Source organism: Zingiber officinale, chromosome 7B (genome assembly GCF_018446385.1).
Source record: "Zingiber officinale cultivar Zhangliang chromosome 7B, Zo_v1.1, whole genome shotgun sequence".
NCBI classification, from domain to species: Eukaryota; Viridiplantae; Streptophyta; class Magnoliopsida; order Zingiberales; family Zingiberaceae; genus Zingiber; species Zingiber officinale.
The window spans coordinates 109,277,296-109,299,029 of record NC_055999.1 but is presented as its reverse complement, the minus strand read 5'-3'; the positions used below and the strand labels follow the sequence as shown (position 1 = coordinate 109,299,029).

Below are 21,734 nucleotides of genomic sequence, written 5' to 3'. Positions count from 1 at the left end.
CTCACAAATATATATATATATATATATATATATATATGACTTTCACTAATATATATATATATATATATATATATATATATATATTACAATCATACTAGTCATTGGATAGACGGTCGGACTCTTTCTGTCCATCAAATAAATCTAGAAAATGTGACCGCCCACTTCACCCATGTACATCAAAAATTCAATCCCTACAAGTGTTCTTGCTAGGGATTGAGCCCTTGCTACATGGGAGAAATACCCCATCACTTGCTACAATTACAATCAATAACCTGAATTCCATGTTTTTTCATGCATTCTTATTATAAGGCTTCTGAACGAAACTCCATCAAAGTTTGGATTGCCCTTTCTGTAAACAAGCTATTAGCATAAAGCCAGCTTCATCCTCTCAATAAAATCCAAATGATTAGCACCTTCGAAGATTCGTTTCTTTTTTGGCAGAACAAATAGTCTAAGTGAAAAGTGTCTTATTGGTTATCGCAACATACTTCACGAGCATCTTTAGGTTACCAAAGTGATTATTCATAGAATTGCCAGAACAAAAAGTGCATTCTCATGATCTGGAGCTGATACTACAAAAGGATGAAATGCAAGGTGGCCCAGTCTCATGTTTGCTACAAGAAGAATGAAGGAGGTCAATGGATTTATTAACCTGGACTTCCGCAGTCTTATGCTCCTTTTCAAAATGGTGTCATAAACCTCACATGATCACAACCTCGAGGAGGGAACTTAACTTTCTAGCCTTTTAACCAATTAACATAATCACCAAGAAGACAGATTCACTTGGACTGTTTTCAAAAATGAATTCTTCATAGTTCTATCAACACATAACATCCTAACATAGAAGCATCAAAATTGCATGGACAGCTGTATTTAACGGGTGAATGTTGCCACACAAAAATGGAGGAGTTGACAGAGTAATACTAAGAAATCAATCTCACACAAGTTTTGACATTCATACTGGGCATATGCAATGTCAACTATCAATAACATGATTGATGTGCACCTCAACATACCTCCTAATGTTCATTTCTCTCTACAAGATTAAACCCTTCCCAAGTGTCCCCCTCAGCTAGCTAACAGCCACAAATCAAAGAAGTTGATTGGATCAAGGCATTTTGGCAGGAATAAGCAGATAGATAAATCACCTTCCAGAGCAGTTACTGCTAGTCACGTTCGAAGTTCAAAAGATCACACAAACAAGCAAGCTGTTTGTTAAATATTTTGGAACACCGAGCATCTCCTAATTCCATTTCAATGTTATAGAGGAAACTCAGTTGTTCTTTGTATAATAATTTTTACCCCATGATGCTGGTGTGATTTTGTATCATTCTGAGAGTGATGGTGAGCCACCAAGAATAGGTATCTGATTCAGTTGACCATGAGGAGAGGAATCCTGCAAACTCACTATTCAAAGCCTGTGACATAATAAAAACATTACAGAAAACAATTGACATTACTTTAAAATACCTGTTGAAGTCGTGGTTAAGAAAAATATCCTGTTATTGTCACAGCCGGTGGAGAATCTTTATTCTCCCAAGATCACATTCAAATGGTTATTCCGTGGTCCCTTCGTTAATTGCACTTCTATATGATCAGCTTTTCTATTGAATAAATTATACCACAGTCAACCAAAAGCCACAAGTTCAGAATCTAATGTATATTTTCCTTCAATCATGTTACCATAAAGGCTATTCAACATGTCATGGATGCAATCCTTTTCCTGCCTGCAAGGATCAGCAGACAGAAACATGCAAGATTGATTTCTTATCTCAATTGAGCTGATTCCTGGCTCCTTAAGAAGCTTCTTTTCCTTCATTAATGTTCTCACTTCAACTACATATTTCCACATATTTGCAGCTGCAAATGTTTCAGCCAATGCAACAAGAGCGGAGCTGTTATCTGGTTCCAGAAGAACAATTTGGTCAGCTGCTCGTTTACCCATCTCAGGATCTCCATGCATTTTGCAAGCCCCCAGTAGTGCTCCCCACACCACTGCATCAGGTACTATTTGCATATTTCCAATAACAGATTCAGCCTCTCTCAGATAACCAGCTCGACCAAGGAGATCTACGATACAAGTGTAGTGCTCCCTTGTGGGTTTAACATTGTGATCTTTCTCCATCCGTTCGAAGAACTCCAGGCCTTTCTCTATCATTCCCAGATGACTGCATGCAGAAAGTAAATTTATGAAAGTGACATGATTTGGTGCAACTTCTGATTTCTGCATTTTCTCATAGATGTCAAGAACTTTATCTCCATGTCCATTTTGTGAATACCCTGTCAACAAGGCATTCCAAGATATCATGTCAGGATATATCAAGGATTTAAAAGATACTTCAGCATCATCAAGAGCTCCACATTTTCCATAAACAGTGATCAAAGCATTGCCTACTCCCAGGTCAGATTCATATCCTCTTCTCACAGTCCTACAGTGGATTGCTCTGGCTTGTTCTAGAGCACCAATGTTAGCACAAACACTCAAGGCACAGTTGTAGGAGAAGTGGTTGGCTCTGACAGATGATTTTTCCATACGATAGAAGAACAGCAGAGCAGGTGGGTTCCTCATCACATTGAGAGAGTTGAACTCCAAGCTTCGACATTTCTGCAAATGCCCAAACATCATTGTGTTCCATGATATTAGATTCTTACTTGGCATTCTATCAAAGATGTCAAGAGCTGCATCTAGATTCCCATAAGAGATGTAAGCAGCAACCATAGCTGTCCATGAAACTACATCACGAGAAACCATCATGTCAAAAATTGAACAAGCATCACCAATATTTCTGTGTTCACCATACATTGTAATCAAGGAGCTGCATACTGGAGTCTCTGATTCCAGGCCTCCTTTGACCACATAGCCGTGAAACTTCTTGCCAATTCTTGTATGTTCTGGATTTGAGCATCCACTTATGAGGCTCGTAAAGGTAAAGCTATTTGGCTTCATGCCAACTTTCAACATATCAACAAACAGTTCAAAAGCGTTGTCAAGCATCCCGTTCCGCACATAACCATCAATCATTAAATTCCATGTTCGCACATTTTTTTCCGGCATCTCTTTAAATATCACCTCAGCCTCCAAAATGCTCCCATTCTGAGCATACCCTCCCAATAAGATAGACCAGGAGATAACATTATGCTCTCCAATATCATTGAAAACTTTCTGAACTTCTTGTAAACCACCACATTTTGTATATATATCCATCAACACACTCCCAACGAGCATACTTCTCACCCATCCCAATTTGACTAAGCAGCAATGAACTCCCTCACCGTACTCCAATTGTTGAAGACTTGCACATGCCTTCAGAACCGCAACAAATGTTAGCTCACTCAAGGCCTCTCCTTGCGTCTTCATTATGGAAAACAATTCCAATGCCATCTCATGACACCCTTCTCTCTGATAAGCATTGATCATCGAGTTCCAAGAAACAGTGTTTCTAGCGGGCATCGTCTCGAAAAAAGTCATGGCCCTTTCTAATCTGCCGCTGTGTGCGTAGCCCGAGACCATCGCAGTCCAAGTGTAGACGTCTCTCAGAAGCATACCGTCGAACACCTTCTCCGCGTCGGCGACGCTGCCGCACTTGAAGTAGAGATTGATGAGCGAGTTGGTGGCGGCAACGTCCATGGGTAGATTCTTCTTGAAGATGAAAGCTTGGATCTGCCTTCCCTGGTCCAGCGCGCTGAGATTGGCGGAGAGCGAGAGCGCATTGGAGAGGGTGAACTCGTCGGGGTCGAGGGCGGAGGTCTGGAACCATTTGAAGAGGCGAAGAGCTTCCAGCGGGCGGCCATCAAGGGCGAGGCCGGAGATGACGGCGCTGAGGCAGCGGGGATCGCGGTGGGTGGCGTCGGAGACTGGGCGTGCTTTGGCCGATTGAGCTGCTCGGGAAAGGGAAGTGACGGCGGCTCGTGCGGCCGTAGGATTCGGGTGGTGCATTTCGTCAAGAGCTCCGCTGCGTTGTCGAACCGAACCGAACCGAACCGAATTTAAAAATTAAACCGACCGGAACGTGTCAACAATACGTAAGATTTGCCCGGTCCAATGGTAAGATGCTTGTTAATTAGGTATTCACAATTCTTCATTATGACGTACTACGAAATTAAATTTTTTTAAGAAAAGACAATCCACTGACTATGGAATGGCGTGTGCGATTTACTCTGATTGAGAAACTTTTACAATATCGGATCGTTTATTTTTAGGATAATTAATTAGAAGGGCTTAATTTGGATTTAGAAAAAAATAAAAAAAATAAGATGTCATGCAGTACGTTTCATGCATAAGGCCGTCAATTAGTTAGGGACATCTTTTCGTTTTCACATACCCAAAGTCAAACTTATACCTTCCCTGATGACGCATTTATGGTCATCGTCGGCTTTTAACATCTCCAAAGTCAAAGTCAACGAATTTTTGGCTAACGACTCCACAGCCAAGTGGACGTGGATGATGCGCTCGGTTTCACTCCATGCCGCCGTTGGTTGGTTGAATCGTAATAAAAAAAGGGTCAAAAGTCAAAAAAATATTCCTATTTTTTGAAATATAAAAGGGTGTTTCTTTTTTATTTTTATTAAAACATCTTATCCCACTAACAACCCAGATGTAATTACCTAACTGTTTTTATTATTACCATTATTATCTCCTGTTTAAATTCCAAAATGATCAGACACATTATTTGTTACTTCTATAACACTAATTCAATTGTATTAATATATAATTTATATTATAATAATTACGAAATCATAATTATTATAACCTTATAGCAATTATGATTTTATAGTTAGTATGATAAGAATTAGACTTATAACAGAAGATTTTCTAATTACTATAACATGCCATAGTTTTATAGCTGCAACACTCTTCTAATAAAAAATTTAAAATGGATATTTTATTTGAAAAAAAAAATAGATTTTATCTTTGATTAATATTAATGGGATCAATCTTTCCAACATTTTTATTTCATTTTAAAATTTTTGATGCTGGTAAAAATCATAAAAGAAATTTTTCTTGAATTGTGATGAAATGAAATGGTCGGAAAACGTAGAAGGCCTCCAAATTCATAGTAATATACAAAGGGTAGAAATTAAAGGTCAATTAGAGCCAGAGAGCTCCAGCCTCCTTCAAGATAGGCACGAGCTCGCCGGTGATGTGGACGGCGAGGAGTCGGTCGAGACCGCCGAGAAGCCTTCCCCCCACGAACACCGCAGGGAGAATTAGCGGCCGCTGAAGATCCCCATCGGAGACTTGGATCTCGGCCGTCCCCTCCACCAGAGCCGCCGCCTCCTCAGCGGCCTCCTCCCCGAACTCACACACCACTGGGTTGACCCCCAGCCCGATCAGCAGCCGCCTCGCGACGTGGCACATGAAGCAGCCTCTCCGGCCGAGGACCACCACCGGATTCTCCGCCACGACCACCCTCATCGCCCCAGCGGCCTCGCCGTCGACCCCGGAAAGGGACGCGGAGGGGGAGGACGAGGAAGACGTCGGCAAAGTCGAAAATTCTCCTGGCGCTGTCAAGCGCCCCCCGTAGCGCGGCCGGGCCGAGGAGTACGGGATCGCTTCCTGCATCCTTTTGCAATTCTTTACCCCTTTTTTCCGATGAATTCCAGAAAATTGAGGGAAAACGAGACACGGAAATGGAAAGAAGAGAGAGGAGGAATATATAGAAACAGAAGCGCCGTGGGGATGACGTAACGCACATCCTATGGCGTCAGCAAGCAGCTGTCAACTTGCAAAACCACCGCCTCCCCAGGGTGACGTCACCGTCACTCCTTCCCAGCGGATCCCACGCGCAACCTACCTCGAGTCTGATGACATCAGCAAACCCGGGTTGTCAACATGCTATCCTCCCCTCCCTCACTCGGATGACGTCACCGTCACTCGTTCGGTCGTTCCCAGCGGATCCCACGCGCAAACCTACCTCGAGTCTGATGACATCAGCAAACCTGCAGGAGGATCGGCTCTCTTTCGTTCAGCTACCCATATTTCGCGTAGGATTGTAAAAGAACATTAGTGAATAAATATGAAATTTAGTTTGATAAAATTTATTTATATTTATTTAATATATATAATTAATTAATTAAATAAATTTAATTAATTTAATTAAATAAATAAATTTGAGTGTATATATATTCAATTTGTTAATATTCATGAATATTATTTATAAAATATATTTATTAATAAAATTCTTTTAATATGTTAAATAAATATTAAAATAAAATATAATAAATAAATAAATAAATATGATAATCAATTAAATAATTAAAAATATTAAATAATCAAATAAATTTGAATTAAGAATTTGATAATATATAAATGAATCACGCTCAAGTTAAATTTCAACAATCTCAAACTCATAACAAATAAATCAAACGAAATTTAAATAATTATTTCAAAATTTTAATTTATTTTAAATTCAGCTTAACATAGCTTGATAATCTTATCAAATAAATTTCAACATTTTAAAATTTAACTCGATTCAATTTATTTATAATTCTAATTTCGCATTCGGACAAATCGGACCAGATCAGGTCCACTCCACATAGTATTAGAATAAAGAAGATGGTTGGATTGGCGCCTCCGGTTAACACACATTCCGGTCAACGCACGAGTTACATCATCAGTGGCGGGCCGGTTAGTGAGGGATCTGACGATTCAAAATCGTCCACGTAAGAAATGAGGAATATCGGATCGGATGTGGTTGACGTGCCATTGCCGACATCGATTGACGTACGCCGTGAGATCATGAAACATCTGCTTAATTTCGTGATATTAGTAATTCATATAAGTGTAGGCAAATATTTAAATAAAAATAATTTTTAAAAGTTAGTAATTCATTACTGATGAAACTAATGAAAATATTTTAAACAATTTTTATATTTTAAATTCTTATTCATAATGTTTTTTTTAAATTAAGTGAAGCAATATACTAAAAATGAAAATGCATTTTTATTTATTAAAAATATTTGTGTTAGACACTATTTACAAAACTTTATATTTCCAATATATATAAACACTCATCTATGAAAATTCATGAGCATTTTATGTTAATTTTTTTATAAAAAAATATTTCTTTTATTGTAAATACTAAATCATGAGCACCTGGTGTTTAGGATTTATTTTTTTAATTGGAATTAGATATATGACTCTTTAAATCTTAGGATAATTGACTTAGTCCCATAAAAATTTTTCACATACTATTAAGATTTAAGGTTTAGTGTTTAGATAAAAAAAAAATACTTTTTTTTAAAAAAAATTTAACATTAGATGTTCGTGAGTTGCAAATAAATATATGTGCAAAGTAACAAAACTTTTATAGTGAAATGTTACTCTACACAACCATCTTATAAGTGTTAATTTTTGTTTTAAAAAATAGGGCTTAAGATTTAAGGTTTAATATTTAGGCTAAAGGAAATAAAAATTATAAATAATAATAATAATAATAACACTAGATCTTCACAAGTTGCTCACGGATGAGCATACAAGTAACAAAACTTTATATATATAGTGAAATATTATATTGCACATTCATCCGTTAGCACCTAGTATTAAATTTTTTTAGGACTTAGAGTTTAGCAATTAAGCGAAAGAAAGTGATTTTTTTTTTAAAAAAAAATAACTAACATGAAGTGTTCACAGGGAGTTCACGGATGAGTATGCAAGATAACAAAACTCATATAGTGAAATGTTATCTTACACACCTATCCGTGAACATCCCGTGAGCACTTAGTGTTAATTTTAAAAAATAAATAAATTTTTTTAGGACTTAAGGTATAGTATTAAAGCTAAAGGAAGTGAAAATAAAAAAATAAAAAATATTAGGTGCTCATGGATGAGTGTGTAAAGTAATGAAACTCTTTATATATATAAAGAGACATGTTATGCTACACACGCCCTGGTGCGCGCCCGCATATGCACCTAAGGGCACCTGTTCACGTGGCAGGATTAATTGTCACCTATGATTAAAATAAACGAGAGAGGGGGGCGTGAATCTAGTTTTAAAATTTTTCTGTTCGGTTTTGAAAATTTGTAAAATAAACTAAGTATGTAGTGAAAAAATTAGATAATAAAAGCATAGTGGAAAATAAGTACGCAAGTTGGTTTTATTTAGTTTGAAGCCTTCAACTACTCCTACTCTAAGACTCATGACCCCTTAGACTGTATCAATTAGGTAATCTATTAAATTCTCCTCCAAAAAATCTTCAAGCAGAGAGGTCGATTATAGAAATTAGGGGTGTCAAAAATGAACCCGACCCGACGACCCAACCCGAGTCGACCCGAAAAAAATCAGGTTCGGGTTGGGCATTTTCGAGTTTGGGTCGGGTTCGGGTTGGAGAGTTAAAAAATTTCGAGTTGGGTCGAGTCGGGTTCGGGTTGACCCGGGTTGACTTAAATATAGGATTTTGTGGAATTTTTTGGGGTTAAATCAAATTTTATTTTAAAAATTTAGTTGTTTTTATGTATATTAATATCATGTTTGTATAATAATGATGAAGTATTGAGATAAAAGTGAATAATTATAGAGAAAATAACCCAAAAAAATCATTTTCAATCTGATTTTCGGGTTATATGGGTCGACTTTGGGTTGATCGGGTTGGTCGGGTTCAGGTTTAAGTGTTTTGGGTTGAACTCGGGTTCGGGTTGGGTTAAAAAAAAACTCAACCCGACCCAACCCAACCCACCCGAATTGACACCCCTAATAGAAATGAGGAAAGTGTAACAATAAACATTTTCCTATGCAGGTATAATAATAACTGAAAATACACTTTTATTGACACTTCTAGTAGTTATAATTCATAGCTCGAGGTCGGCGACGCTCTAACTGTAACAGTTGGGTGTAGCAAGGTCGCAACAGAGCGGTAGCAAAGAGACGACGCAACAGAATGACCAAAGAAGCTTGTTCAGAAGTGACGTGTAAAGAGCTAGTTGAACCCTTCTTGACCTACATTGGAGGCACCTCCAATGGCCTAGGTCACCTCCATTCAAGCTGATTCGATCGAGTTTATTGTTGTTTATTGACCTTGGGGTGCCTTTAATCCTCTAAGGGTGCCTCCAATCCTATTTGAGGCGCCTCTAATCAATCCAAGGCGCATCCAGTGCCTTACTTAGAACGCCTCCAATTCGCCAAGGCACCTCAAGCACTATTCATTAAAAGCTTATTTTTTTATTATAACTCTTACAAAACATGTCAGTCCTACAAAATAGAGTTAGCATACTAAAATTTATGAATTAGATCCTATTTGGCATGATCAAGATTTAATCTTGGTTTCAACTTAGATTTTCAAAATGAATCTAAGTTAGACTAGTGCCTACAGTCCTATTGAGACTTATCCTCACTGGATCTTTATTCTCGAGTTATTTACCTAACCTTACCTGTTAAACATCTAGTCTTCCAAACTTGTTTAGACTTTCTCTGGTCTTACTTAGTGTCTGATCGACTAAGACTTTCTTGCAACACCAAGTTAGCACAATAGATATAAAATATTAAAGTAAAACAGTGTTAGCAGTATTGAAGATTCGTTGGTCCGGTCGACGATGCACATGCTTGGAGTTCACTCCTCCAAGATTTCTCATTACCTAGGTTTACCGTCCCTTAGGATTTTTCACTGTATAGCTTCACTCACTAGGACTTTCCACGGCATAGCTTTGTTGGGGTTACAATGTTGCAAACATAGTCTCACATTGAAAACACATGGAAAAGATCATAGGTTTATAAGAGAAAGATATCTCCATTAGTATGAGGCTTTTTGGGTAGAGCCCAAGAGAAAAACTATGAGGGTTTAGGCCCAAAATGGACAATATCATACCATTGTGGAGATATCTAAATTCCTTTTGATCCTATAATTGGTATCAGAGACCGGACTGTCGGAATGTTTAATCGCCGACTGTGCATAAGAGCTATGGTCTGATTGAGTCATGTGGGTACAATATTGACCTCGAACAAAAAGAAAGTGGGGCTCCTATATTCAGATCGAGATGACTAGACACCAGGCAGGAAGTCCTAGTTGCAGCTAGGCCAGGAAGTCCTAGTAGGTTGGGTGGATCGAGGGGCAGGAAGACCTGGTGGGTCGAGGATCGGACATGAGAAGCCTGTGTTCCTTTGTTTGAGGGGGGAATTGTTGGGGTTGCAAGGTTGCAAACATAGTCCCACATTGAAAACACATGGTAAAGATCATGAGTTTATAAGAGAAAGATATTTCCATTGGTATGAAACATTTTGGGAAGAACCCAAAAGCAAAACCATGAGGGTTTAGGCCCAAAGTGGACAATATCATACTATTGTGGAGATATCTAATTTCTTTTTGATCCTACAATTAGTATTAGAGCCTTCCGACGATGATTCCGATAAAGAGCAACCTTGCTCTGATACCACTTGTTAGGGTCGTTTTGGTGCTAGAGGGGGGATGAATAGCTCGTCGCGCGTTTCGTTGCTTGCTTCTTTGTGATGATGTGCAGCGGAATGAATAAGAAACAAACTTACAATGCTAAAACAAGGGATTTACTTGGTATTCACCTCAAGAAGAGTTAACTAATCTAAGGATCCACACGCGACACACACTTCACTAATCAAAACACTCATTCTCGGTCGCAGCCGAAGGCGGAGAAGCCTTGTACAAACTCACACAATAATATACAACATCCACAAGAAGAAAATACAAAAGATACAAATGAAAACGCTTTCTTCTTGCTTACTTGTTGCTTGTTGTTGCCTTTTGAATCTTGGAAGTGTAACTATACTTGTCTCCAAGAGCCTTCAAGAACTGGCTGTGAAAGTGTGGAGAAGCTCGCTGAGATCGCCGCTAAAATCGCTATTGTCGTTGGAGAGGAACACGCGAAGAAGACACTCATCAACGACTATAACCTATGCAACGGTCGGATCCCAATCAATTGAATGACTCTCAATCGATTGGGGAGACTTTGAACCGATCGGCTGATCGATTTAGAGCACCTCTGTGTTCTCTGGAAAGCGCTTGAATCGATTGCTCGATCGATTCAGCCTCTATCACGCGATTTCTAACTTCCTAATTATTCGGCTGATCGATTGGAGACTTCAATCGATCAACTGATCGATTCAGAAGCTCACTATTCGCTCAAAAACTCTCCCAATTGAATGGGGAAGTTTTGATCGATTACCCAATCGATCAAGATAGTTTCTGCATAAAATCACGTCAACCAATCGATTGGATGATCGATTGAACCCCCCAATTGATTGGCCAATCAATTGACAAGCAGAAAACTGTGTAGAGCTTGAAACGAGTTTCGTTTCGCATCTGAGATCACCTCATTCCGATATCCGAATCAAAAGTTATAGTCTTCAAAAAGTTTACTATATCTGAACTTCCTAGTTCTATGCCAACTCCCTATTGGACTTATGACCGCTAAGTGTTTGGTCAACTTTTGACCCATCAGGACTTTCTCTTTGCCAACTTCTCGTTAGACTTCTGATCACCAAGTGCGGTTCTCCTTGACCCACTTAGATTTACCATCTCATGCCAAGTGTCCTGTCAATCCTTTGACCTACTTGGACTTCTCAATACCAGGTGTCCAGTCAACTTTGACCCACCTAGATTTCCACGTGTCTGACTTCACTCACCAGGTCTTTCCATCTGCCTAGCTTCACTCACTAGAACTTCCTATCTGCTAGGGTTTTCACCTGGCTTCACTCACTAGTGTTGGTGCAATATCCCTTAGGTCAAGGTTGACTGGTTTGACCAAGCTTGAGTCTTGGTTATAGTTTCGATGTTTGACAATACATGTAGACACATGGACAATGCATGTGCAGTTGTTCATATGGGGAGATTCTGATCAGGGATTGATCAGTGTGAATGAAGAAGAGTCAAGTAGGTATACCTGACTAGATGGAAATCTTGGTGAGTGAAGCCAGGTGAAAGTCCTAGTGAGTGAAGTTAGGCAGATGGAAATCCTGGTGAGTGAAGCCAGGTGAAAGTCCTAGTGAGTGAAGCTAGGCAGATGGAAATCCTGGTGAGTGAAGCCAGGCAAGGGAAAATCCAGATGGATCAAGGATGATCGGATATCTGGTGTTGGGAAGTTCTGGCAGGTCAAGGGAGTGACCAGATGCTAGGCATGATGGACCAACAGGTCAAGGTTGACCGGATGTTGGTTTGAGAGGCTTGGGACTTGGTTTTGGGCAAAAAAATCAAGAGTTGGATCGATCAGTGGATCGATCCAGGAGCTGGATCGATTAGTGGATCGATCCAGGCCTTTCCTAGCGAACAGAGAGCCTCTGAATCGATCAGTGGATCGATCCAGAGGTCCCAATCGATCAGCCGATCGATTGGGACGCTGCTGCTTAGCACGATAAGCGCTGGATCGATCCGTGGATCGATCCAGGCGTTTTTCCAGAGCACAGAGGCGCTCTGGATCGATCCGTGAATCGTTCCAAAGCCTCCCCGATCGATTGGGAGTTTTCGAATCGATCGGGATCCAACCGTTGTGTCGTATTTGAGCTGCAGGCGGGCGTCTCCTTCAGCACTTCTTCACTGATTCATTTCAGATCTTCATTAGCTCCTTCACAGCTCTTCTCAAGCTCGAGATCGCCAGTTCTTGAAGGTTCTTGGAGTTTCTTCCAAGTCAAGAGGCGGATCAAAGCAAGGAGAAGAAACTAGGGTTAGGGCTTTTGCACTCATTGTAAGCTTGTGAGCTTGTATTTCATTACCTTTCTCTTTCTTCTTGTATTGAGTCTTGTAGGGCTTCTCCGCCCTTGGTAGTTACCATAAAGGAGAGTTTTATTAGTGGATGGTGTGTGTGTAGGTGTGGATCCTTGGACTAGTCACCTCTTGTGAGGTGGATACCAAGTAAACCAACCGTGTTAGCATTGTGTGATTTGTTTCTATATTTTCCGCTGCACATCTTCGAAGAAACAAGCAACGACGAACACCGGGCACTCGACGAGCTATTCACCCCCCCTCTAGCTACTTTTGGTCCTAACAACTAGGGTTTACACCTGGCTTCACTTACCAGGTCTTTTCATCTGCCTAGCTTCATTCACTAGGACTTCACATATGTCTGGCTTCATTCATCAGGACTTTCACCTAGCTTCACTCACTAGGATTTTCACCTGACTTCACTCACTAGGATTTTCACTCTATTTCACTCACCAGGATTTTTCCACTGCTCGGCTTCACTCATCGGGACTTTCACCTGCCTGACTTCACTCACCAGGACTTTTCCACTACTCGGCTTCACTCACCGGGACTTTCACCTGCCTGGTTTCACTCACCAGGACTTTCACCTAGCTTCACCCACTAGGATTTTCCAATTGCCTAGCTTCACTCACTAGGTCTTTCACCTGGCTTCACTCACTAGGATTTCCCATATGCCTAACCTCCAGTTAGGACTTTCCTAGTTAAGTATCTAGTCAATCCTTTGACCTACTTGACTCTTCTTTATATCTAATTGGTCAGCCTTGAATAGAGGGGAATTGTATCAACTATCTTCCCAAACGGGCGATTGCATCTGCAATCTTTATGTATTGACAAACATCGAAATCCAAACATCAAGACTCAAGCTTGAGTCAACTCAAACATAGTCAACCAGGTCAACCTTGACCAAAAGGATATTGCACAAATAATCTCCCCCTTTTTGATGTTTGACAATACCTTTTAGTTAGACTAATTCCATATCCTCAACTTCCTTTCATGCCAAAGTATGAATGAGAGTTTTCTTTGTTCTCTCCCTTTTCTAGAGGGTAAACTTCTTCTTTAGGTAATGAATACCTATTTAAACCCTATATATATATATAATTTAAATTTTTTATGTGTTTAATTAATACTATAATTTAACCGATAATCTTAAAATCTTACACATAATCAAGAGCTTAAAAAATATAAAATTAAAAAAAATAGTATTTCACTTATCCTGAATATCGCTCGCACATGATAGTAAAGGTAGAATCTGTCACTCCAGTACTCTCACACGATTAATTCCACGATTATATATGATGAAATAAATTGGGAACCTACAATTAATCAGTGCGGAGAAAGATTTTTGTTTTCTTAACCTTATCAAAATTCGAACTCTTACCTCATAACAATTCTATTATGCACTAGCCAACTCAACCTAACCTGAAAGGCAAATATCGCCCGCACATGTAACAAGTATATTTATCTCCATTTTGCCCATTTTATAAAGTCGCTTCCCATTGATTTCTGCGCTCTCGCTCTAAAGGAACTCCGGCGAGCGGCAGAGGAAGCGTCTATGGCGACGACATCCACTTCTCGCTCGCACAACTCCACGGCCCCCCGAATAAGAAACGCTGCATCAACCCTCTTTTCCGACAACCAATCCCTCATCTCCGTAAGATCCCACAATCCAATTTTCTCCCGAATTCGTAAACCCTAAACCCTAATTCATGGTTTTCAATGGATATGATGTATGAAGCCTTACTATCTTTTACGTCCCCATCTTTTAGGACATTCGAAAAGCCATAACCATGATGAAGAATGTTGCTGTTGACTTAGAGAAGGAACAACAGTCCGAGAAAGTTGGTTTTTGTCTCCCCACTTCATTATGAGCCTCGTTCCCCTTCATGACACTGATTCCTTTTCTTATTGGCCTCAATGCAGGTTAAAGAGCTGGAAAATTCCATCTTAGAGCTGCTGGAGACATACGATGATTGTGCTCGTTTCTCGGAGGTGATCCAGACAATTGGCAGCAATTACATACCATCTGAGCAGGTAAATAAAATTTTAGTTTCTTTAAATTGGCTTTGTGTTTTATTGTTTAACCAAGAAATGTGGTTTACTCTCACCCTTTTAATTTTGTTTGGATGGTTTGCAGCCTACTGATTTCAAGAGGTTGCTAGAGGATGAGGTAGCTAAAAGCAAGGAATCTTCTCCTTCAATGCCTCAGAACAATCCATTATATCGTCAGTTCAAGGAAGCCATATGGGTACATTTGTTAATCTAAGTTGAATTTTTCATGGGTTCTTTCTAGTGTTTATTGTAGATCAGATCTTCGGTCTGACAACAAACTTTTTTGGACTTCCTGATTCGTGTTTTACTTCAAGCCTTTAGTTTTGTGATCAATTTATATTTAGTCTTCTTGAGTGTCCTGTATATTACTGAGAATATAGGTCGCTAGGAAGAATGTGAAGTTTCCACCTGTATGCAGCAGACATTCTGCTTGCTTTCCATCGTTTTGGATGCAAATTAATTTACCTCGGTCATCTTTTTCAGTATGATCATCATTTTGATGTTATAACAAAGAATTTATTTGGAGGAAAAGGAATAAAACGCAGATGCATTATGTTGCATCCATGGGTGAATAAGGACATGATCTATGTACAATTGGTGTAATATACTAGGACTATCACTTTCTATAGACCTAAAATCTCTGGTATGACCGGACTGCATAATCTAACTTGAAGAAATTCCAAAGCATTAACCTGAATGCTAACAAAACCAAAGCTAATATTTACAATGGGAGCTATTTTCAGTCATGGACTGAAGTTTTACTGCAACAAGAATAATTTAATTTCCAGATCATAAATTTAGAGAGCAAGGGTATTCTTAGAAATTGTTTGTTGACTGTTTTACTAGTCATGGGTTGATCATGACTCATTATGAACCTGGATAGGCAATCATGAAAGTCATGGACATTATGTAGCAAAGACGGAGAGATCACATGTCGGTTGACATGCTGATGGAAACCATTGTGCATATTATGGAGTGTTTACATGTTTTGGTATGGTCGTTGGCTATCATTTAGGCAATTTGTAGTCAAAATTGATGTGGATGACGGAAAGATTCTTAGTGTCTAATAAATTGCCCTAAATTTTTGCTGGAAAAAAATTGTAGTTTCCCACACCAGTTAACCATCCAACATTAAATAGATGGTATTTGGAATGTCAATTTTAGGTTGCCCTGCTTGCAATTTGCATTCACATTCAAAGTTGACAGGTAGCCATCCCTACTAGAAATTTCCATGGTCCTACCTTGTAAATTACCATAGACTTTTTTTTGTTTCCATCATGCACATAATTTAAATTAGCCAACAGATTGTTGGATGATGCAAAGATGAAAAATATTGTACATTACCTTACAGCATCTGGCTTCAACTACTGAGAGTTTTGTGTGACCGAATTCAATGAAACTCTTTAATTTGTTGAACAGGTTAGTCCAGTTTTAATTCATTTTCCCTTTGCCATCCTCCAAGGAGACATAAGCTTTCTTATCTCAATGAAACTAAGGAAATCTTTCTCTCTCTTCTATGACCGAATGCTAATAATTTTCATGTATCCCATCCTGTTGTGTTCCCAACAGTTGGTATCAGTCATTTAATGGGCAGCTCATGTCTATGCTTGGATGATCCCCTTATACCAGCTTGCTTCAATCACTTAAAGAGTTTTATTGAGATAATGTTGGTGTATTTGAAGATCACACAAGAAGAATGATACCAAGAAAAATGCTGCCAAAATTTGCCTTCTGCCCTCCTTTGTTTTAGGCATCTCTGCTCTCTTGCTTTATGCATCTCTAAAAGATCTCTGTTCTTTTCCCCATGTTCTTGTCTCTTCTCCCTCCCAATGCCAACTGGTACAAAATAACCTGTACTCTCTCCCCTTTACCTTACTTAAGTTACAGGAAAAGGAAATAGGCTAACACACTTCCTTGTCTCTTGGTCCTTGTTGCAAACTTGTTTGTTTCATTCAAAGTTATCCTCTCTCCTTACATTATTGTTGGTGTGTGTTGCATATGGGTTCCACAACACTCACCCCCTGTATGCCATAATCTCACCTTCTCTAATTTTTTAATCTTGGTCCCCTATTTATCTCTGAAAACTCATTGCACTTTCCCATTCTACATCCCGTGCTTCCTTTCCCTTTCCCTTTCCCTCATCTCCATTTCGTAATCTTCAAACCTTTGCATCTTGCTCAATTGAAATTTGGCCATCCCTATCTTTGACATCGTGATCTCTCATCCTGTTTCTCCGTAGTGTTGTGATTCACCTTTTTCTCCCTCTTTGCACAAACCTCATCCCTTATTTGTCGTAATGTACTCCCTTGCTCTCTTGAGACAAACACTTTATCATCCATAGCAGGTTGTGACCATTTCTTCACTCCCAATTTTATTTCTCTCCTTTTCCTTCTCATTGAAGCCCATAATTCCTTCCCTTGCTTTTTTCTTCCCTGTAAACATTATCATTCTAAAGCCACTTCCCCACAACTAAATTGCTGCAAGATGGCATACCCCCTCATGACATTATTAAGATCAAACTCATAACTGAAGTTTGGTGCTTGGGAACAAGCATGCTTTCAATGAGAGGAATGATATTATTTGCATCGCCACGCCACTAATAAGTTTTGACTCTATGTAAGCGTAGGTGTATCCTTATTCTATTTAATTTAGTCCTTGATTGTGTTTTGTTTGGGGCCGTGAGTGTGTCATAATTGGTTCTAATAAATGTAGTGGGTGGACCTGAACCAACGTATCAAGAATGACATTATTTTTTTGGCCATAGATCAAGTTTATAAGAGTTGGCTCTATGTATATGTAATGTAGTACATGAAGGACATCAATCAAGTCTAATCTCAATTAATCCCCTTTATCTTCCTCCAAGAAGATTGAGTTTCTTCACTCAACAAATCCAAAAAGTTCTTGCATGATTCTCCTGAGTGGTAAATGCTAGTTACTGTCACTTGTGATATCAATTCTAGTTTGCCCCTATGAAATTGCCAATTCTAGTTTGCCCCTAACACAATTTCATATGCCAATAGTAGTTTTTGTGGTTGTTGTTGTTGTGATGCAACTCAAGGTGCGGCTATGAGGCTACTTGTGAAAATGACACTTCCACCAAAATCACATGAAGAAAGCAAATCCGGCAGATTTAGTTCATTTAAGATGCAGAGAGGGTGCTATACCCATCAACAAGATGAAATGATGACATTTAACTTTTCCTTATGAGATGAAATATTCTAAGTGGCTGGCTAGTTATCTTGAAGTGTTGTGTTAATTTTAATTAATTAGATAGTTGAAACTGGAAGGGTTTAAAGAAAGCTTATTGGTGTGTTATGAAAGAGTCTTGACAAAATGAAATTTCTCAAGTTAATGGGATGTTTTACCAGCTCACTGTTGATTCAGTTAATACCCTCAGTAACACCATGCCAACCTCATGCCAAAGAATTTTGTCCATGGTTCCAATTCCATGTAGAAAATTAAATCATGGGTCATCTCAAAAGGGAATGTGAAGACTATTATAGCTAAGCAAATCATAAGAGAAGAACATATTTTCTGACTGTAATAAAAAAATACTAAAACTAATGCTTGCCGTTGCACCATATGCGTGAAGTTTATTATCCTGCTATTCTTTTATGAGTGTGTGATCATATTTTCAGCTTGGTATATGAAAAAACTACATGGTTGTGTTGCCTATTTTCATATGATTGAATGCCTGCCATAAGTTTTTTACTTTAAAACTGGAATAATAAGTTTTTGCTTACATATGTTTATGACATTTCCTCTGCATTCATTGTTTATGGTTAAGTTATTTTCAGTTTTTTCTCCTCTATTTACCAATTAGTCTATGAATTTTGGTTTTTGTCATTTCTCAGTTTTTTGTATGAATTAAGCATGTTTAATTGTGAAAAAAAAAAATCCTCTTTTCTTTAGTGTGTTTCTGTTATTCAAGAGTCATGCATATATTGTCTTTATTAGTGATGTGAGGGTATGCAGTCAAGAGAAACATGTATTCTTCAATTTTATTTTAGCATGCATTTGGTCGAAAAGTATCCTGGCATTGTTAAATTGTTACATAATTTATGCAGAATGTTCACCATGCTGGTCAACCAATGTCGGGTGAGGAGCAAGAAGATATAGTCATGACCAGTACCCAGAATAACCTATTAAATACGAAGTGCCCTTTGACAGGAAAGCCTGTTATAGAATTGCAAAATCCTGTCCGCTGGTAAAGTAGTGCTTCACTCTTTACCAAAATTTTGTAGTTATGTTTTTATCCAATATAAATTAAAATTTCCTAATTTTTTGTTTGTTAGTAATGAAAGATGAAAACATAACAGTCAAGTGAGATTGTTTCATATGTACAAAGCCATTTTTTTTCTTTCTGAATGAACAAATATTAAACGGTTCACAAGTTAACTGAAAACAACTATTTTAAGTGAACTTCTTTCTTAAAATGCAGAGCTTGGTTTCCTTGGAAATTATGTTCCTTCTTGAACCATATTCAATTTGGCATGAGTCCTTATTTGATTAGTTATGAACTATGAATTTGTGTGTTTTGGAGAATGCAATGTGAGATATGTTAATGCTCAAAAAAAATCTTTTAACAGATTTTGTTGATTCAATTGTTCATGTTCCTTGAATAATGCTTGATGTATATTTATTTATCAAGTGATGCTGTTTCACTTTTTTTTCTTCTTTTTGTTTCCCAAGCAAAGGGTATGTTATTATTATTATTATTAAAGTCATAAACCGTGTTCTTTCTATCTGTTGTTCTTCATTAAGCAGCATGGACTGCAAGCACATTTATGAGAAGGAACCAGTAATCCACTACATAAGCACAAAGAAACCACATCCTCGATGCCCAGTTGCAGGTAAGTGCCCTATCTGTTGCAGTTGATCTTGCGTTGTCGATCTTTTTGCTCATTGCACCTACACCTTATCAGGTTGCCCAAAAATTCTCCAAGTTGGACGGGTTGTATGCGACGCCTTGCTTACAATAGAAATTGATGAAATGCGTTTGGCATCAGCTACAAACATAAACTCAACAGTGGTAGAAGATTTTACAGAAGTTGACTGAAAATGGCAACACTGCTCCCTGCAACTGTAAGCTTGTTATAATTTGTTAAGTATCTGATATGGTATTGTAAATTTTAATAAATATTTGATACATTAGTCTTAGCTACATGAATACTGTTTGGAATTTCCAAAATCTACATATTTGTTTGGTTGATCTGAGTCCAGACAAAGGAGCCAAACTTCTGAGGACAAATATCACGAGAAGTTGTAATTTTTCTGGAACTATCAATCCTGGTTCAATTTTTTTAAAATGTTCCTGATCATGTCCCTTGTTTAACTTTTTTTTTCCCGCTAAATATCCTTTGCTCATATTGAGTTTCCTCCCATCCTTGAACCTCTCAATCACTTGACATTATTAAATCAGTTTATTTTGAACTCAACAATTTGGTGCTTGCAACGTTCTAAATTTCATTAGGCGCTAATCGGGTGATAAACTAGCGCCTAGCGCCTAGGTCGCCTAGGCAGGGACTAGGCGTCGCTAGATGACTGTCTCGATATTCCTTGATATATGTGTATTGTGGACAATGTTAGGGGTGTCAAAAATGAATCCGTCTGACGACTCAACCCGAGTCGATCCGAAAAAAATTAAGTTTGGGTTGGTCATTTTCGGGTTCGGGTTGGAGGGTTGGAAAGTTAAAAATTTTCGGGTTGGGTCGGATCGGGTTCGGGTTGACCTGGGTTGATCCAGGTTGACTTAAATATAGGGTTTAGTGGATTTTTTTTTGATTAAATCGAATTTTATTTTGAAAATTAAGTCATGTTTGTATGATAATGATACAATATTGAGATAAAAATAAAGAATTATAGGAAAAATAGTCCAAAAAAGTCGTTTTGAATCGGATTTTCAGGTTATCTGGATTGGGTTCGGGTTGATCGGGTTCGGGTATCAGAGCCAAGTTGCGATGCCTGTCTTTTTCGTATTCTGGATTTTTGAGTAATCTGATACTAATTAGTGGTATCAGAGCGGGTTTCGTGATCTGGATTTTTGAGTTGATCTGATACCAATTTAGTGGTATCAGAGCTTGGTTCGAGTCAAAAGCTGAGTTTTGTGTTTTTGAGATTTCGACTCGGTTTCGATTTTGGATTTTCGAGTTAATCTAATACTAATTTAGTGGTATCAGAGTAGGTTTACGATGTCTGTTGTTTTTCGTGTTCTGGATTTTCGAGTTAATTTGATACCAATTTTTAGTATCAGAGCAGGTATATGATGTCTGTTGTTTTTCGTGTTTTGGATTTTTCGAGTTAATCTGATACTAATTTAGTGGTATCAGAGCATGTTTACGATGTTTGTTTTTCGTATTATGGATTTTCGAGTTAATCTGATACCAAGTAGTGGTATCAGAGCGTGGTTCGAGTCAAATGTTGGGTTTTGGTGTTCTTAAGATTTTGATCTTGTTTGGATTTACGATTTTGTTTTCGAATTAATCTGATATCAATTTTTGATATCAGAGCCACAGGTTTACGAGACTTGTTAATGTGATTTGTATTTCGTGATTTGATTTCTCGATGTGACTTTGTCGATTTTGGGACCAGGCAGCGGCAGGACATCTCCAAGCTATAGGAAGTAAGGTATATCTCTAGGGTTGCTATAACTTTTGGATTCACTACTTAGATTACTGTTAGATCATTTGAATGTTTATTGGGTGTTTATAACTTGGGTGTAGCAGGGTGATACTTAGTGAGATTGTTTACATTCGCAAACGTGGTCGAAGTCAACCACGGAAACAACCAGTTGCCAATGATTGTTGACCATTTTATTGACGTTCCCCTTTTTCATGGAACCTAAAGGCGCAGCGGGTGGGCCAAACAACTACACTGACCCCTTTCCTTTATGTTGTTGCCACTTATTAGTTCTGTCTGGTGCCAAGCCAGAAATCTCTTTATTAAAAACAGGAAGGTGGAGTCAAAGAAGGCCACCTAATGTAAGGAAGAGGCAAACTGGAAGCAGTTTGTTACAAAAGAGAATG

At 38.5% G+C, this 21,734-nt stretch overlaps 3 protein-coding genes across 4 annotated transcripts; 1 reads left to right on the top strand and 2 right to left on the bottom strand.

The window, feature by feature from the left end:
• Positions 1-772: 772 nt before the first annotated feature.
• On the bottom strand, positions 773-4,849 carry LOC122006846 (pentatricopeptide repeat-containing protein At2g13600-like). 2 transcript variants are annotated; one of them, XM_042562499.1, is made up of 3 exons: positions 1,684-4,849; positions 1,471-1,604; positions 773-1,407 (listed from the first exon to the last, which is right to left on the bottom strand). In XM_042562499.1, the coding sequence occupies exons 1-2, from the start codon at positions 3,935-3,937 to the stop codon at positions 1,588-1,590; spliced, it is 2,271 nt and encodes a 756-aa protein (XP_042418433.1). In that variant the 5' UTR covers positions 3,938-4,849; the 3' UTR covers positions 773-1,407; positions 1,471-1,587. The 2 variants fall into 2 exon arrangements, with proteins under 2 accessions (XP_042418433.1, XP_042418432.1); XM_042562498.1 differs by having other exon boundaries at positions 773-1,396.
• A 138-nt stretch (positions 4,850-4,987) lies between these two features.
• LOC122006847 (glutaredoxin-C9-like) lies at positions 4,988-5,630 on the bottom strand. Its single transcript, XM_042562500.1, has one exon. The coding sequence runs from the start codon at positions 5,561-5,563 to the stop codon at positions 5,090-5,092; it is 474 nt and encodes a 157-aa protein (XP_042418434.1). The 5' UTR covers positions 5,564-5,630; the 3' UTR covers positions 4,988-5,089.
• Positions 5,631-14,121: 8,491 nt separating this feature from the next.
• Positions 14,122-20,030, top strand: LOC122006845 (E3 SUMO-protein ligase MMS21-like). The gene is made up of 7 exons (XM_042562497.1): positions 14,122-14,311; positions 14,427-14,498; positions 14,581-14,691; positions 14,795-14,905; positions 18,777-18,916; positions 19,477-19,562; positions 19,635-20,030. Exons 1-7 carry the CDS (start codon positions 14,213-14,215, stop codon positions 19,766-19,768), a joined length of 753 nt encoding a protein of 250 aa, XP_042418431.1. The 5' UTR covers positions 14,122-14,212; the 3' UTR covers positions 19,769-20,030.
• Positions 20,031-21,734: the final 1,704 nt, after the last annotated feature.